A 12896-nucleotide genomic window follows, 5' to 3' on the forward strand; every position below is an offset into this window, starting at 1 on the left:
AGCCGGTAACCATTTCCGGCGGTTTGGGTTCAAACACACTCACTGTGAAACCACGGGCCCCAAACCTGCCTTTCGAGGCTTGCCCCTTCCTGCTTCAGGGCTAGGGAGGCAGAACCTCCCCTACACCTCAGTCTTGGTAATATGAGGCCCAGAAACTGGCCGTTTCTGGTCCTCAGTTTCCCCAAAGTGGGAGGGGGCAACACTGGCCTAGCCTAGACGGTCTGTGAGTGTCCCCCGCCCTAACTCCCCGACTTCAGACCAAGCGTAGCCACCTGCTTAGAGACCCTTAAACGCCGCAGTGGGGCGGGGCTAAGGGCGGAGTCAAAAGGGCGCCACCCACCCACAGGCTCCTCCCCCTCCCAAGTCCTGCCCGGGACGGCGTGGATCCTCGGTAGTCCCGGAGGCGTCTGCCCAAGTCCCAGCTCCCGGCCCCGGTGGGCTCCACCCAGGAGACGCCCCGCCCTCGGCCAGCCTGGCAGGCCGCTGACCTAGTATGGACACAGCTCTGGGAAGAGAGGCGTGGAGGGTGACGCCTGAAGGAGGCTGGAGAGTCTCGGGCCCCGCCCCCATGGGCTGCCCCCTCCTTCCGAGGGGACGCACCTGCGGGTGGAGGGGTGGGGCACGGTGACTGCGCAGCGGCTGTTACGCCTGCCCAGAGCTAAAAATATTTCCCAACAGACAGAGGAATAAGGAGGCTCCCAAGGAGAATCAATTTATTGGGGAGTGGGTGCAGTCGGTCAGACCCATAAATAGGAGGGGGCAGGGAGCCAGAGGACAGGATGGGAGCAGCGTCCTCAGTCACGCTGGACACTAGGATCTTGATGCCGGGGGAAAATGGGGGGTTCCAGGAGAAGGTTGAGAGATCTAACTCTAGTATCCCCCTCCAGATGAAGAGCTGGGGTTGGCCCAAGGGATTGCAAACAAACTCAGGGGCCAGTTTGGGGTCCAGTCTGGAGGCTCAGATGGTCTCGTCAGGGGCTGGCAGGCGCTTCCGCAAAGGCTCTATGCCCCAAATCTCCCGGGCATACTGGGCAATGGTTCTGTCGCTGGAGAACTTGCCTGATGTGGCTATGTTCCGGATCACCGTCCGCGTCCACTCTCTTGGGTTCTACAGGCCAAAAGACAGCTCTGGGTTCATTCTGCCAGTGGGATCCCCAACATCCACCACAGCCCAGCCAGGGCCACCAAAGCCTTGCTGACCCCTGGCCCAGGACGCCTCACCTTGTACAAGTCACTGACTTTCTCCTGGCATTTAATGTAGTCTTCGTAATCTGCAAAGACTTTAAACCTGGAAAGGAATAGAGAGGCAGGAAGGTCCATGAAGTCAAGGGCCAAGCCTGTCCTGTCCCGGTGGTCTTCCGGGGGCCAGGAGAGTAAAGCTGCTTCCAAAGGAGCAAAGGAGCCTGACCCCAACTGCCCAGGACCCCTGCCCAGCCTCCCCACACACTACCTGAGCCCAGTTCAGCCCAGCAGCCCCACCTGCACGGTTCCCTGGCCAGTCAGCTCACCGGTCATGGTGCATGAGCATGTTGACAATGTCCTTGAATAGGTCCGGCTGTTTGGGGGAGAAGAAGCCACTGCTCAGCTGCTCAATGATCTGCCGAAGCTCGGGAATTCGGTCATAGTACTCCTGGGCGTTGTACCTGTGGGGGAAGAGTGGTCAGCACCGTGGAAAGGAGTTCCTGGCTCCTCCTCCCAAGAAAACCTGAGAAGTCCTAAGCCCCAGGGTCAAAACCCAGGCCCAGCCTGCTGCTGCCCTCCCCGAAGCAGCTGCACCACCTCTGGCGGTCCTTCCCTGGAGGCCCCCTCCCTTCTCTGCCCAGCTTTTCATCCCCCTTCTGTGCTTGAGGTCTGGAGAGGGAGAAAGGTAAGCGGCAGAGCCAAGGCCCCAAACCAAGTGCTCTTCCTCCCACACACCGCTACCTCTGCTAACCAGTATGTTTCCTTCCCAAATGCCTGGGCTCAAAACCCTCCCCAAGACCAGTCTCATCTCTTTCCTTCCCTCCCCACCTCCATCCAGCCATTCAGGCCGAGGAGTGGGTGCAGTTGGTCAGGATCCACAAATATGAGGCAGCAGGACTCTGGAAAACAGTATGGAGGTTCCTCAAAAAGTTGAAAATAGAGCTACCATATGATCCAGCAATTGCACTACTGGGTATTTACCCCAAAGATACAAAAGTAGGGACCCGAAAGGGTACGTGCACCCCGATGTTTATAGCAGCAATGTCCACAGTGGCCAAACTGTGGAAAGAGCCAAGATGTCCATCAACAGATGAATGGATAAAGAAGATGTGGTATATATATATAATGGACTATTATGCAGCCATCAAAAGGAATGAGATCTTGCCATTTGCAACGACATGGATGGAACTGGAGGGTATTATGCTGAGCGAAATAAGTCAAACAGAGAAAGACATGTATCATATGACCTCATTGATATGAGGAATTCTTAATCTCAGGAAACAAACTGAGGGTTGCTGGAGTGGGGGGTGGGGTGGGAGGGATGGGGTGACTGGGTGATGGACACTGGGGAGGGTATGTGCTCTGGTAAGCGCTGTGAATTGTGCAAGACTGTTGAATCTCAGATCTGTACCTCTGAAACAAATAATGCAATATATGTTAAGAAAGAAAAAAAGAAGAAGAAGAATGTAGCAGGAGGGGAAGAATGAAGGGGGGGAAATTGGAGGGGGAGAAGAACCATGAGAGACGATGGACTCTGAAAAACAAACTGAGGGTTCTGGAGGGGAGGGGGGTGGGAGGATGGGTTAGCCTGGTGATGGGTATTGAGGAGGGCACGTTCTGCATGGAGCACTGGGTGTTATGCACAAACAATGAATCATGGAACACTATATCTAAAACTAATGATGTAATGTATGGGGATTAACATAACAATAAAAAAATTAAAAAAAAAAAATGAGGCGGCAGGGAGCCAGAGGACATCCCTCACCCCGATCCCCAGCATGGACACTGCAGGCCACTCTCCTCGCACTCCGGTGTCAGCCCCCACACTGGGGCCCCCACCTGCACTTTGCCCCCTCCTCCCCTGCAGTCCAGTCTCCACCTCGCAGCCAAAACCGTCCTTCTGGAGCCGCTTCTGAACATGTTGGATCTTGCTCAAAACATGTCCTATCTCCCTCCTGTCCAAAGGACAGAATCTGAACTTCCTAGTCAAGCCCAACAGGAGAATTTCCTTTCAATATTTAATGCCAGCTCTCAGAAGCAGTTGGGGGGAGCGTAAACTGGCACCAACTTTCTGGAAGGCCATTTGGCAACATGCATCAGGAGCCTTAAGAACTCATACTTTAAAAAAAAGAAAAGAAAAAAAGAACTCATACTTTATTTGACTCAGAAATATCCCCTCTACTAATTATCTTAAGGAAATAAAGACGTGGACATGGATGTAAAAGGATGATCATCACAGGGATATTTACACTGCCGAACAGCAGAAATCAACCTAATGTCCAACACTATGGAACTAGTTCAATAAGTTATGGCACCTCCGTTTTGATGGAACCCTATGCAGTTAAAATATTTTAAAGACTGTTTAATGACATCAGGAATCAAAATTGTGTGAAGACATCAAAATTGTACAGGCGTTGGTCCCAACTTTTACAGATACACACGCATACATAAGTACGTGGAAAAAGAGCTGTGACTTTAAAAACGGATGATGAGATTATGAATGACAGTTATTTTATTCTTTGTGGTTTTGTATGTTTCCAATTCAAGAGCATGTATTGCTTTTATGATAAGGAAAAAATATGTTTTAAAATAAATTTTAAGAAATGTAAAGCCAGGAAAATATCTACTTTGAAGAATGGCATTTCCGACCACAAGCACAGCTGTACGTACTCTACTTATATTTCCCTTTTTGCCACAGCTGCCAGGGAGCTCAGAATTTAATTTTACTTCCAGAAATTCCAGAAATAATATCATGTCCTAGGAATGATATAATTTCCTTTTCCTTTGCCTTGAGTTCTGTGTGGCTTCTTTCTTTTCCTATACCATTAACCTCATGTGTTATAAGTGACCTCAAAAGTTCTCCAGAATCCTGAGGGCCAAAACTAAGACCTTACTTACGCAGGCTGGACCAGCCTTTCCAGGCATGCCCTCTGGCCCCCCAAGCCCTACCCTCCAGTAGCCACACCTCGGTGCCTCCTGCCCACGGACTGTGAACTTTGGAGCCCTTGCCCCCCATACCCTCTCTGGTCAAGCTTTTCCACATCCTCCACCCGCATGCCGAAGATGAAGAAGTTCTCTTCTCCCGCCTCTTCCGCCATCTCCACATTGGCCCCGTCCATGGTGCCGATGGTCAGAGCCCCATTGAGCATGAACTTCATGTTGCCCGTGCCTGAGGCCTCAGTGCCTGCTGTGGAGATCTGCTCGGAGAGGTCAGCGGCTGGGATCACTGTGGGGAAGCAGCAGGGGACAAGCTCAGCTCCAGGAATAGTCCCAACCCAGCCGGGGACTGTGGAGTTAAACAGATTCAGAGCCCCCTCCATCCCAACCCCCCAGAAGTCACCAACTGGGTCTCCCTCTCATCACCAGCCCCCTGTCACTGCTTGGTGATCCTTGAACATCTGAGATCTAACCTGGACTCTCTCCCCATCCTTGCCCCACTGTGTGTGTGATTTGAAGGGCAAATCTTCCCTATCATTTCTGCCTGAAATTCCACCATGAGAGGGGGACATCCTCGTGATTGGAGCATTGTCCTCTCCAGATTCTTCTTCCAAGTGCCAGTATGCTAGGAACAGGTGACCAATAGCTCTTCCTGGCACTGAACTCATCCGAGCCTCCCTCTGGTGGCACCCCACCTTTCTCTGCCAGCGAGACTCGGTAGTTCTCCAGGAAGATCACACGGAGGCGGTCTCCTACCACCGGGTCGTGGTTAACCACATCCCCAATGGCCGTGATGAGTTTGATGATCATCTTGGCCATGTGGTATCCAGGGGCAGCCTGTGGGGGCAGAGTCTGGGGTCAACCCCAGAGCCCAGCCCCCTACCCCCTATCCTGCAACCCAGCCAGGCCGACCTCAACCTGGGTGTCGAAGGACCAGAGCCACAGTCTGTGTCCTGGCTTCTCACCTTCCCTCCAATCATCACAGTTCGGGGCACAACAAACCGATTGGGTTCCTGCTTGATGCCTGTTGAGAAACAGAGCAGAGATCAGTGGGCCAGGTCTTCCCTCTGGGTAACACCTCCTGACAGCACCCATCCAGTCAGGGCCTTGGCTAGGAGACAGTAGACCTGATTTGGGCAACTGCTTGCTATGTGACCTCAGATCTGCCATTTTCCCCCTCTCTGAGCCTCAGTTTGCCCGTCTACGAAATGGGGATAATCCTATGTCCCAAGAGCTGTCCCAAGGCCGAAGGAGAGACATTGATTAGGAAGTATGGAGTACACAGAGGGGAGCCCCAAGAGACAGAGTGAAACCCTGCCACTCACGGTTGTACAGAGTGATGACGTGGAGGCAGTTGAGGAGCTGGCGTTTATATTCATGAATTCGCTTCACCTGGATGTCGAAGAGCGAGTTGGGGTTGATATGGACTTTGTATTCCTTCTCCAGGTATGCAGCGAACTTTAACTTGTTTTCCTGAAGGGAGGGAGGGAGAAGAGCTCACCAACAGGCCTCAGCCTCAGGAAATCCTACAGTGTCATTTCTTTCCCAGAAAGATGGAGGATGGGAGTCTCGCTTGCCGCCCCCTCCATGCCTGCCCCAGAGCAGACATTGCTAATCAATGTCAGCACTCTTCCAGCGCCATCAGCGGATGCCTTCTCGCCATGGACTCCAGGTAACTTCTACCAGGGGCCTGAGGTTGCAGGAGAGACGGGCTCCCCCGGCCATTCCCGGACCCAGGCACCCAGCGCCTCCGGCACGCTCCCTCCCACCCCTGGCACGAGGGTCCCGGGTTGTCGCACTGCCTACCTGCTTCACTTGAGCCACATCCCGGATAAAGGCTTCATCATCCACAAAGGAGAGCAGTTTGTGCAGCTGGTCCAGGTCTGAGATGTAGTCCTCCCCAATGCGCTGCGGGAGACGGCGGTCAGGCCTATGTCCCTCCTCTGTCCTCCCTCACAGAGGGGTCCCTTTCCAGGTCAGCCAAGCCCTGTCCCCGGCAGACAGCCTCTCCTTCTCCAGCCTCCAGCAGGGGCGTTGTGTGTGCACAGCCATCTTCCCTCCGGACCTTGAGCTCTGACGGCTGACCCCACCTGACCCCAGCAGGCCTTCCTCCTGGCCTTTTCCTCAAACAGGCAATGACCCCGAAGCCCTGCTCACAATCTCTTACCCCCTCCCTGCCAGTCTCACTTCAGATGTGACCTGCTGATGACCCTCTCCATTAGACTGTGAACCCGGGAGCCCCCTACAGTGACCCACCTCCACATCCATACACAGCTGATCTCTGTAGTGACCCGTGTTGACTCCCACTGGCCATACAGTGACCTCTCACCTCAGCAATGACCTCTGCCAGCCCAGGGTTACACAGAAGTAGCCAGCGACGAGGGGTGATGCCGTTGGTCTTATTCTGGAACTTATGAGGCTCCAGCTCGTAGAAGTCCTTGAAGCTGCAGGATGGGGTTGGAGGGTCAGTACTCGTCCCTGTGGGACGAAGGCCTCCTCCCTGAGGCCTTACCCTGGTTTCTTGCTGAGAGGGGCCTGGAGGTGAGGGGGTGGTTGTGTGTGAGAGGGGGTCATCTGGGGACAGAACTGTTCCGGACATCAGGGCCACGATGGTTATAAAAGCCGTGCTACCTGTGGAAAGGGCCAGCTGGGGTCAGGTAGTGAGGGGGCCTGGCCTGTATGTCAAGGACGTGGGCTGGGGGCGGGGCCAGCAGAGGGGCGGGGCCAGCAGGGGCGGGGCCAGCGGGAGGGGGGTCTCACGGAGGGGCCAGCGGGGGCGGGGCCAGCGGGAGGAAAGGGAGGTGTCTCACATGGTCTTCTTGAGGATCTCTGAGTGGATGCGAGCCACGCCGTTGACCGCGTGTGACCCGGCGATGCACAGGTGGGCCATGTTGATGCGCTTCACTGTGCCCTCCTCCACCAGCGACATGCGCCGCAGCCGGTCTACATCCCCTGGGAACGCAGCTGCCACCCGCTGTGCGGGGACAGCCCAGAGCTCAGGCACGGACCTGGAACCCAGGTCCCCAGCCCCATACCCCCAGAGCTCCGCGCTTAGCCCCCCCCCCCCCCGCTAGTGTCAGGATGCCTAGTGCGAGCAGCCTTCCCCAGCCCACGCCCCCAGCCCAGGCCTCCTCGGCTCACATTCAGGAAGCGCTGGTTGATCTCATAGATGATCTGGAGGTGGCGGGGCAGCAGCGCCTCAATAAGATGCACGGGCCAGCGCTCCAGGGCCTCGGGCAGCACAGTGTGGTTGGTGTAGGCGCAGGTCCTGACCGTCACGTCCCAGGCCTGATGGGCAGGATGGGGAGTCAGGAACCCCGGGGCCTAACCACCAGGGCTCTCTATACACACAGTATGCAGCCAGGAGCCTGGGCCCTGCCACTGAGGAGCAGGTTCGAGGACACTCGCCCTCTGGGCCTCACACTGCTGTCTGTTCCGCTGGGGGGTGCACTTGCATATTTCCGCTTCCCCCACCGGGAAGGGAACCCTGAGACAGAAAGAGGGTCAGGCAGGGGGTGGAGGGGTCCTGAAGCTCACCTTGTCCCAGTCCAGCTGCTCCAGGTCCACCAGGATCCTCATTAGCTCAGGGATGGCCAAGGAGGGGTGGGTATCATTTAGCTGGATGGCCACCTGTGGAGAGGGGGGCTGGGAGTCAGTCTGGGATCCAAACCACGGCTGTGATCACTGTCCTTTGCCCCTTCAGAGCCCCCTCCAAGGGTCCACATGGCCCCAGGGCAGAGCTGGGGGTAGAAGTCCTCAGAGGGGCAGCTGTGGGCAGGAGGAGGGGGGCAGTCCCCAGGTGATGTGCCCATCGATTGAGGATCCTGAGCAGGGCACCCTCAGCCTCTACTTCCTCCTCTATAAAATGAGTGGGGCAGGCGGAGGCTGGAGGGGAGAGGTGGCGGCACACGTCATGGGAGGTGTGGAGAGGGGCCCTCCCTGGGCCCTGGTACCTTATCCGGAAAGGCATCGAAACTCGTGCGCACAGGGTCGCAGCTACCGAACTTGGAGGACTTGAAGCGGCGGATGATGTCCTGGAGGGTGGCGGCCACTACAAAGTACTCCTGCTTCAGACGCAGCTCCTTCCCCTCAAAGAACTGGGAACAGTCCAAGGCAAGGCTAAGCAAGTCAAGGTTGGCGGGGGGTGGGGGTGGGGTGGGGGGGTGGCCTAACGCTGCTGCGGGTGGGACCAGGAGACTCCTGCCCACACTGAGGCCCTTGAGCCCTGAACAACCCCCACCTCCAGGGCCCAGGGGTCTTTCGCCCACCAAGAAGTAGTGGCAGGGGATGGTGTTAGGAGGGGGGCACGTAAGGACCAGGAGTATTGTCAGCATCACCAGGGAACAACAGCTCCCAAGTGCCCTGCCCTAACTTGCTGTCCCCAGGACTTAGGTGTCCTTTTAAAGAACTCGGGGGGAAAACAAGGACACACAGGAGCAAACAATATGTCCCTGGGTGCAGGGCACGTGGCTAGCTCAGTCAGAAAAGCACGTGACTCTTAATCTCCAGGTCGTGAGTTCAAGCCCCACATTGGGTGTAGAGATTACCAAAAAATAAACTTAAAAAACAAAAACTATGTCCTGGGTGTGACTAGGGCACCCAGGAACAGTGCCTCCCGGTCTTTGCCCTCTCCCAGGCCCTCAGGCTTCCTGTCCCCAGCCCAGGAGGTGACATACGTTGTCATTGGGGTACAGGACACGTGAGATGTTCTCAGCAAGGTTTCGATCCAGCACAGCTTGGATGTAGCCACCAACGTTGACTGAGGGGTGAAAGTGGGGACAGCGTCAGGCTGGGGCTGCGTGCGGGCAGGGGTGGGCGGGGCTGCTGGTGGCCAGGGCTGGACTCACAGTCCTTGAGGTTGAAGTCATTGGGGGCCTTGGCCGACCACAGGCGCATGGTGTTGACGATGTTGTTGCGATAGCCAGGCACTGGCGTGTCGTAGGGCATGGCCAGCACCACCTGCAGGGGCGTCGGGCTTGGTGTCAGGAGCTAGGTATCTGCCACATGAGTCGTGGGGCCCTGAGAGCTGGCATTCCAGCCTTTGTCCCTGTGCTCTGCCAATTCCCAGCCCTGGGTTCCCGCGCCGACTCTGGGTGACCATGAGCAAGCCTCTCAGCCTCTCTGGACCTCGTCCATAAAGAGAGGACCCCCCCAGGACCTCCCCACAACTCCCACCCCACCTTGCCTGGATGCTTGTGAGGATTACAGGGGGCAGTGATGAGCCCGGAGCCCAGAGCTGGGCTCTGTTGGTGGCCACCCTGCAGGGGTGGGGATGAGCTGGCCTGCCTGGTCTGAGCGCAACCTAGAGGACCCTCTGGGCGCATGAGAGGGCTGGGGGGAGCCTGGGGCCCGGCTGAAGGGGACACAGATGTCAAGGCCATCCCAAGGGCTTATGCCTGGTTGACCACAGGGCTAATCAGCAGTATCTAATGCAGGCCCCCACCTCCCGCGATGAGCAGATGTCAAAAATCGCCGCCAACAGTTCCTGCTACCACGGACCTGGGGGCACATCCACGCCCGCCAGGGGGCAGCACCCTTTCTCCCTAACACTAAGTCACTGAGCTGCTAACTGGAACAGAGTGGAAGCTGCAGCTCAGAGAGGGAAGGGACTGGCCCAGGAGCATAGAGCTAGGTGGGCAGCCAGAGCCCCTGCTGAATCGTATCACAATGGCAGCTGAACCAATGCCCGAGTCTGGAAGCCAAGAGGTTTCTGTGCAGCCCTCTGGAGGCCCATGACCTGCAGCCACAGCAAGAGAATTGACGGGGCTGGGATTCAGACACCTGGTTTGGCTTTTGGCTCCCTCTAACTTGTGTGACCTGAACAAGTCAGTTCCTCTCTCAAGGTTTTCACTTTCTCCCTGCCCCCCTTTCTGGGCTGTTGCTTTGCTCCCCATCAAGCTGCCAGTTTCGACGTGCTGGGGAGTCAAGTCACTGTGATTATTCTTGGATGAGTCTTGTTGGGTGGAAAGGAGCCAGGTCAGGGGAAGGGCACTGGTGGAGCAGGGTGGCCTCTCTCCTCCTCCTGGGCTCTGTGCTTGGCCTGGCTCCTCTGTGATCCTGTCTCCAGCCTCTCCTGGCTCCAACTGTGTGACCTTGAGTAAGTCACTTAAACTCTCTGAGCCTCGGTGGCCTCCATTATAAATAGCACTGGGTCCAGTAGCCTCCAAGCTCTTGCCTTATATCTCCTTGTTTTCTTCCAGAGCCTCCCCCACTTCCCTCTCACTGGGAGCTCCCCCAGCTCCCTCACCTGTGTGTCCACCCACTTGGCCCCCTGGCTGGTGTGCTCCACTCGGCCATAGAAGTGCACCGGCAGCATGAACTCGGGGCGGGCCTTCTCCCAGGGGTTTCCATAGCGAAGCCAGTCATCAGCCTCCTCCATCTGAGCCCAGGGCAGGGCGGGGAGAAAGGAAGGCAGCGTCAGACCCAGGCTCAGACCCAGACGCACACCACAGGGGGCAGTGGGTAGGGCGGGAGCCAGAGCCTTGGTATGCCCTCTCTAGAGTGTAAATTAAGGGCCCTAGGGTGGGCCCCCGGTCTGGTGGGGTATCCAATGGGACATGGCGTGTGTATGGGAGTCTGAGAGGTTCCATAGGTGTGGACCACCTGTTCCAAGAGTGACCAGCAGGTTTTGGGGCCAGGGAGAAGGGACAAGGATGCTTTCTGTCAAAGCTGAGGCTGGTTCTGGATCTATCCAGAGGTGGATGACCCAAGGGGGTCCTCTCCATCATGCCTGGGTCCCCACATGGCCAGGGCCCAAGGTTGCTCACCTGCCAGCCCCCGCAGATCTTCTGGTTAAAAATCCCAAATTCATAGCGGATCCCATAGCCATAGGCAGCCAGGCCCAGTGTTGCCATGGAGTCCAGAAAGCAGGCTAGGGGTTTGCAGGGAGGTGGGTGTCAGGGACCCGGCAGAAAGGAACCCTTCTGCCCACCCCACCCCTGCCACCCTGCCCACTTACCAGCCAGCCGACCCAGGCCCCCGTTGCCCAGCCCCGCATCCTCCTCGATCTCCTCCAGCTCCTCCATGTCCAGGCCCAGCTGGAGGGGGGAGGGTGTGTCAGTGGTCAAGGCCAAGGGCCAGCAGGTGAATCCCCCAATTCCTCAGCTTGCCCCACTCCCGGCCCCGCTCCCAGCCCCCTCCACACCTGGTAGGTAGCCTCATCACAAGCATTCTCCAAGGCCAGGTTCACCATGGTGTTTTGTAGTGTCCGTCCCATGTAGAACTCCAGAGACAGGTAGTAGATCCTCTGGCCGGAGAGACAGGTGCAGGGGAGGGGTCAAGGCTGCCCAGCAGCATTTGGCCAGGCCTCTCACACCTCCTGTCCCACTCCTCGGGCCCGGCACGTGCCAGCCCTGTCTCCATTTATTTTCTCCCCATCTCAGGCTTCCGGACCCATGGGGAAGGTTCCGGTCCAACATTTCCTCTGACTTTGGACACACAGCTTTTCTTCTCTGAGCCTCAGTCTCCTCATCTGGAAAATGGGGCTGCCCTATCTACCTCGGGGCTTGAGGTGCTTAGGAGAGGTGAGAACCCCTGCCATCGCACACGAGCCTCCCGACGGCCCACCGGGGAGTCAGGACGCGGAGAAGCCCCCCCTAAGTAGTCCCCCAGAGGGGAAGGCCAAGGTAGCAGAGAAGCCAGTCATTTGCTCAAGGTCACCGTGACTCATGGCTAGAGGTGGCCACCTCCTGTCCTTGCAGTGCCCAGTTCCCCTTGGTCCTCAAGCCTCAGCCCCAAGAAGAGGACAGGATGCTGAGGGTACCTGGCCTCCTGCTTCCCTAGGCTCCCCTCCCTGGCCCACTCGCCTGCCCCTCCCCCTCCCCTGCCCAGGAGTGTCAGGTTGCTGACATTTGCCATGACCCCAGCAGACACTTGATCCCACTACGCCAGCTGTCCCGGCCGCCCACCAGCACACCACCCGTAGCGCAGGGACACCACGCTCATATTGAATGACCTGGCCTTCCGCTTCAGGTCCGACCCAGGCCGCAGGGGTCTTCCCGACCACCAGAAGCCCCTCTGCTCTCTGAATGGGCACTTGCCTTTGCAACCAGCCCGCCTGATCTGAGCCCCCCGACCTGCCCGCCCCTCCCCCGGGTTTCTCTGCCCGGGTTGTCCTTGCCCCAGCTGCACTTCGCACTCCCGCTCCTCCAACCTCAGCAACCTGGAAGGACCCTTTATTCTGCCGCAGAAACCCCTGACCCCCCACGAAGGGCCGCCACTTCGTCAGGATCTCCCGGGTGGGGCCCCCAGCCCATTTCCCACCCGGGGCGCCCCAAGCAGCACCTTGGGGTCCTTCTCGTAGTAGTGCTGCTGCGTGCGGATCCAGCGGCCCACGAGGTGGTCACGCACGGTGTGGGCCAACGCGAAGTAGTAGTCCCTCGGGGTGGCCACATTGCGGTCCTTCACGAGTGTGAAATGGAGGTGCCGGTTGAAGTGCTTCTTGAGTTCGGCCACATTCTCCACGCCGGCCAGGCCACGCACGCTGATTTGCTTTCTCTTCTCCTGGTCTGACAGGGGCCGGGACATGGCTGCGGGAGGGCGGGCCGGACTGATGGGTGGACAGGCGGCCTCAGCACTGTCTCCAGCCAGGGAATGGAGATCCCCCCCTGCCGCCTGGGGTTTTAAAGCCTGGATCTGGGCAGCTTGCCCCGCCTCCCCCTGCAATGGGAGGGTCTTGGCCTGGCAGCTCAGGGAGCTATTTTGGGGGCAAAGGGGGAGGGGGAGAGGGGAGAGGGGCAGGGAGAGCAGGCCCAGCCTGGCTCATTCACAGCCCGGGG

The 12896-nt window shown here is 57.6% G+C and overlaps 1 protein-coding gene across 1 annotated transcript; it reads right to left on the bottom strand.

Moving 5' to 3' along the window:
• Nucleotides 1-693: 693 nt before the first annotated feature.
• Nucleotides 694-12680, bottom strand: PYGM (glycogen phosphorylase, muscle associated). Its single transcript, XM_032414700.1, has 20 exons — nt 12403-12680; nt 11264-11365; nt 11078-11156; nt 10887-10990; nt 10367-10498; nt 8967-9078; nt 8796-8878; nt 8073-8216; nt 7657-7749; nt 7261-7407; nt 6930-7093; nt 6449-6563; nt 5926-6027; nt 5445-5592; nt 5085-5143; nt 4815-4956; nt 4201-4408; nt 1509-1643; nt 1222-1288; nt 694-1108 (listed from the first exon to the last, which is right to left on the bottom strand). Exons 1-20 carry the CDS (start codon nt 12643-12645, stop codon nt 959-961), a joined length of 2529 nt encoding a protein of 842 aa, XP_032270591.1. The 5' UTR covers nt 12646-12680; the 3' UTR covers nt 694-958.
• Nucleotides 12681-12896: the final 216 nt, after the last annotated feature.

Source organism: Phoca vitulina, unplaced genomic scaffold (assembly GCF_004348235.1).
Source record: "Phoca vitulina isolate PV1807 unplaced genomic scaffold, GSC_HSeal_1.0 scaffold16, whole genome shotgun sequence".
In the NCBI taxonomy this organism is placed as follows: domain Eukaryota; kingdom Metazoa; phylum Chordata; class Mammalia; order Carnivora; family Phocidae; genus Phoca; species Phoca vitulina.